The sequence below is a fragment of the Vespa mandarinia genome, chromosome 11 (genome assembly GCF_050613455.1).
Source record: "Vespa mandarinia isolate Hongniang chromosome 11, ASM5061345v1, whole genome shotgun sequence".
Lineage (NCBI taxonomy): Eukaryota > Metazoa > Arthropoda > Insecta > Hymenoptera > Vespidae > Vespa > Vespa mandarinia.
In genome coordinates, this window is record NC_140820.1 from 7972401 (window position 1) to 7976829 (window position 4429).

At 25.2% G+C, this 4429-nt stretch overlaps 1 protein-coding gene across 1 annotated transcript; it reads right to left on the bottom strand.

Annotated features, from left to right (window-relative positions):
• Positions 1-213: 213 nt before the first annotated feature.
• On the bottom strand, positions 214-3811 carry LOC118449121 (cytochrome P450 3A41-like). The gene is made up of 4 exons (XM_085660368.1): positions 3783-3811; positions 3484-3671; positions 3096-3370; positions 214-324 (listed from the first exon to the last, which is right to left on the bottom strand). The coding sequence occupies exons 1-4, from the start codon at positions 3809-3811 to the stop codon at positions 214-216; spliced, it is 603 nt and encodes a 200-aa protein (XP_085516494.1).
• Between the last annotated feature and the right edge of the window lie 618 nt (positions 3812-4429).

Sequence of the window (4429 nt, forward strand, 5' to 3'; positions counted from 1 at the left end):
GTGTATTAAACGCAGACAATTCATTCAATGTCGAGGTGACAATAAGAAATAAAGTCGGATAATGCAATTAAACAATTTTAAAAAGCTACAGTAAATAGACTTGGTAACATTCGATGTTTGGAATATAAGTGTTTATTCCAAATGCTTTGTATATGCACAAGAATTTATTATATATGCTGAATAAATTTAATCTTTCTATTACCATGACTAAGTTCAAGTTCGTGCTACATAAGTTACTTGCAATTTTTCTATGAAACTTCTATAATTTCGAAGATGGTGAATGACAAATATTTCATTCCATTCAGGAATACCAACGTCGACTTTCTTCGAATATTTCAAAGAAATATAAGATTATAAGATTAAATCTATCGTCATATGGTCTCACATTTGTGAAATTTATTATATACGATATCGTATCAAATTTGTTGTCATGACATTTAAAATATTAACGTCCCTGTTATAAGATAATAATGATAATAATGATTCTTTTTATTTTCTTAATAATAATCATATCATAAATTAAAAAAATAAAAAACAAAAAAAATGAAAGAAATAGTAAAATGCTTTCTGTAAACATGGTAGACAGTCACTCAATCATATTGACTTAATTTATTATAATATATGTAAATTTAAAAGAAAATAACAATAATTATTTTATACTAAGCTCCCTTCTTGTTATAACTAAAAGTTTCTGTAATTGTGTAATTGTATAATGTCTGCAAGCGTCCAACGATAATATATCCTAAAGAAATATGTAATTTTACAATAGAAATTCTTGGCGAACAATTTCAATTCAATATTAGTAAATAATTCTTTCTAATTGATTTACTTTAATGATCGTTGAAATATTATTACTTTCTTTAGTAAAAGTTATAAAATAGTTATTATCATAGAAAATTTTACCGGCTGCAAATACGTAACTTCCCTCGATAATTTTAACTTGCACAACCTAGTACAAAATAGAAAAATGTTTTAATATTTAATTTTTAATGTTATTGAATAAATCATCTAATCAATAATCATTTCTATTATTACTTTGTATTAATGTGCACGTTATAAATTTATTTTCTAAAATTATTAATAAAGAATGTATTGCATATGAATATCTTCAACAGAAAGAATAAATCTACATTATTTGATATAGATATAAAAGAAATGTAACTTATCGACATTTGTTATATACTTTTATTTGATAATATAAAACTTGAATTAAAATCTTTGAAATATATCTGTCAAATATATACACTTATCGATATACATATATACAATATTTTAATGTAATCTAATGAGAAGTCTACGAGAATTTATTAATTACCAAATTTGGTTTCTCCATTCTTCTTATACATTGAAGAATTATCTTATACTTCAATTCGTTAATACGGTCAGTAAAAAAAGGAACTTTAATTAACTACGACACACAATAAATATTTAAAATATCCACATACAAATGGCAATTGCGCTACACTTCTTTATTAACATTCGTAGTTTTTGATTCTCGATATTATCATAAACCAAGAATCATGCAGGATTATACGTAGTGGCTTCTGGCCTTTAGTATATTAAATTTGTTAATAAATTTGTATCAAAAGTTACGACCAATCGTGTTATAAATAAGCATCGAAGACAAAAGAGAAGGAGATTATTATTGAGTTCCGAAAGTAAGAGTAATGTAAAGAATTAAAATATCGAAACTGTTTCTGATGGAACAATTTGGGAGGAAATAGACGAAGGTTCTAAACCTGGAAAGGTACCAGTTCATAATATTTTTAAGGAAGTATCTGATCCGGCAGGATATATTAAACGACATATCATAAAAAGAAAAGTAAAGAGTGCATTTTCTTTGATCATTAATTACCGTATAATGGAACATATAAGAATGTGTACAGAAAAAGTATTTAAGAAGATTTAAAGTATTGGGAATTAAATGAGGACTAAATACAATAAAATAAGATGCATTCATTATTCTGGTATATGCTTGAAGCGCACATGAACCAACAAATTTAGATTTCATATTAATAGAATAAAGAATGGAATCCCGCATTTTTTTCAAAAACCATGATCAGGAATACATTTACTGGGATTATGAAGTTTATACGATTTGATAAGAGAAGCGAAAGAAGCCAGTGTTTACAAACTAATAAATTTGCTATATCTAAAATATAAGACCGATTTATTGAGAATAATCAAAATTCTTATAAACCAGGTGCATACATTATTATTGATGAGCAGTTGTTTCCATTTAAGACTAGGTGTAGATTTACACAGTACATGCAAATCAAACCAGATAAGTTAAGAATAAAATTCTGATTAGCATCTAACAACAGCAAGTATGTAATAAATGGATTTCTCTATTTGAGAAAGGATGAGAGAAGAGAATATTGAATTCCACTTGGAGAGTTCGTTGTTCTCAAGCTAATGAAACCATTCACAAGGTGCGGAAGGAACGAAATAATAGATAGTTTTTTAATAAGTATTTCACTGGCCACAAAATTATTTGCAAAAAGGACTACTATTGTTGGAACCAACCATGGAAATAAATGAAAATTCCCTAAATTTGGCAAACAACGGAAAAATAATATGACATATTATTTTTCAAGCAAACTATGAAAATCAAACTATATTTCTCTTATGTAAACTAATCTTTCTTATAGTTTCATTACAAAATTATTTTTTATATAAATAATTACATAATAAATAATGTAATAATTATATTTATAGATAGTTAACAAATAACCATCATAATTTGGAATGGAAAGATGAATTTGTTCATTATAATTTACAATATAATATTATTGAGAAACATTTGATACCTTTAAATGGTATTATAAAAATGTACACAACAAATACTGAAAAAATTCATTGATTGTACGAATTTCTGTCAGAGTGACATAACATATTCTTAATAAATAAACGAATAAATATAATAAACATAGAAGATCAAATTTTCAACGAATTAAACAATAATGATTTCCCAAAATGTTTCTTGTATAAAACCGAAAAAGATTTTGTGCCTTAAAAATCATGCAAATATTAAAAAAAAAACTAAAGACTTATCAAGAAACACATACAACGGAATAATTTCATTTGTAGCATACCTTCATTTGACCTAAAAAAGTGAAAACAATTGTAAATACATGTTGTTGTGTAACTTTTTGGAATTTGATTTCAATAATCTGGAAAAATATAGAATTACCAATGTAATTTCTAGCTCCAATGCCGAATCGTAAAAAATTGTAAGAATGAACATTGCAGGATAGAAACCCATCTGAATCGAATTTCAATGATTTGTTCCAATATTTCTGATTCCAATGAATTTTGTAGGTCCAAAATATGACAGAACTTCTTTTTGGTATCGCCCAATTTTCTTCCACTTTATATATTAATATTTATTCATAAATAAATATTGATATTAATTAATATTAATACTATCAATGATAAAAAAATACAATATTATCATTTCATATATAGAGATAGCATTTATACCCTTCGTTGCTTTAGGACCGATGATTGGGCCTATTGGAAAAAGCCGTAACATTTTCTTGATCACTTGGTTCAAAATATTCATATTTTTAATATCATCATGTATTATTGGAACATATTTCGGATCGCTCGAGCCGTAAATTTGATTCAGTTCCTCGTATATTTCTTTCTTTGTAATCAAAGATGCATAACTGATGATAAGAAGTTAATATGAAAATAATTTTCTTTATATAAATAATGGTGATAATTAAATAATATGTACGTATTTGAATATTAGGGAATGTAGCAAAGATTAAAAGTACAAAGCTAATGATAGTAGCTGAAGTATCATTTCTCTGAAAAGAAGTAGACACTTTTCTCTAATTTTATATAACAAATAAAATTTTATATATATATATTTATATATATATATATATATATATATATATATATAAATAATTTGATATTAATAAAAAATGTAGAATATATGTAAATACTTCACTTTGAACAGAGAACAAACCATTGCCCATAGTAGGTTTAAAATGTTCATATTCCTGTCTCTTTTCAATAACATCTGTACTATGTTATGTACTCTCTACAATGATATTCTATTAAATTATATTACTATGTAATATAATCTTAAGAGAAAGGAAATTGAACGAAATAAAATAAAATAAAACCAATATAAATTTATCACAAATAATTGAAATAAATCTAATAAAACTTACTTCGATTTTTTTTTGTTCGTCGACCATTATAAGTAATTTTATACCTAACCATACACGCCATAATGATTGATAATTCATACTAATCTTCAGAAATTGGTTAGTTATATCTAGAAGAAAGATTATAAATAAAAACCAGATAATATGCCTAAATATAGAAAATATTAGTTACAAATTTATCTTTGGTCTCGCCAATAAACAGATGAGCGTTTCCGATAATTGAATATGCTTTTGGACCTGGGAAT

Excerpts from the sequence above, each read along its gene's own strand:
- LOC118449121 (XM_085660368.1), bottom strand. The coding sequence starts at position 3,811 with ATGATACTTCAGCTACTATCATTAGCTTT. Across the intron at positions 3,672-3,782 it reads CAGCTACTATCATTAGCTTT|TTATGCATCTTTGATTACAA; the intron begins GTACTTTTAATC and ends TCTTATCATCAG. Across the intron at positions 3,371-3,483 it reads CGGTCCTAAAGCAACGAAGG|TGGAAGAAAATTGGGCGATA; the intron begins GTATAAATGCTA and ends TAATATATAAAG.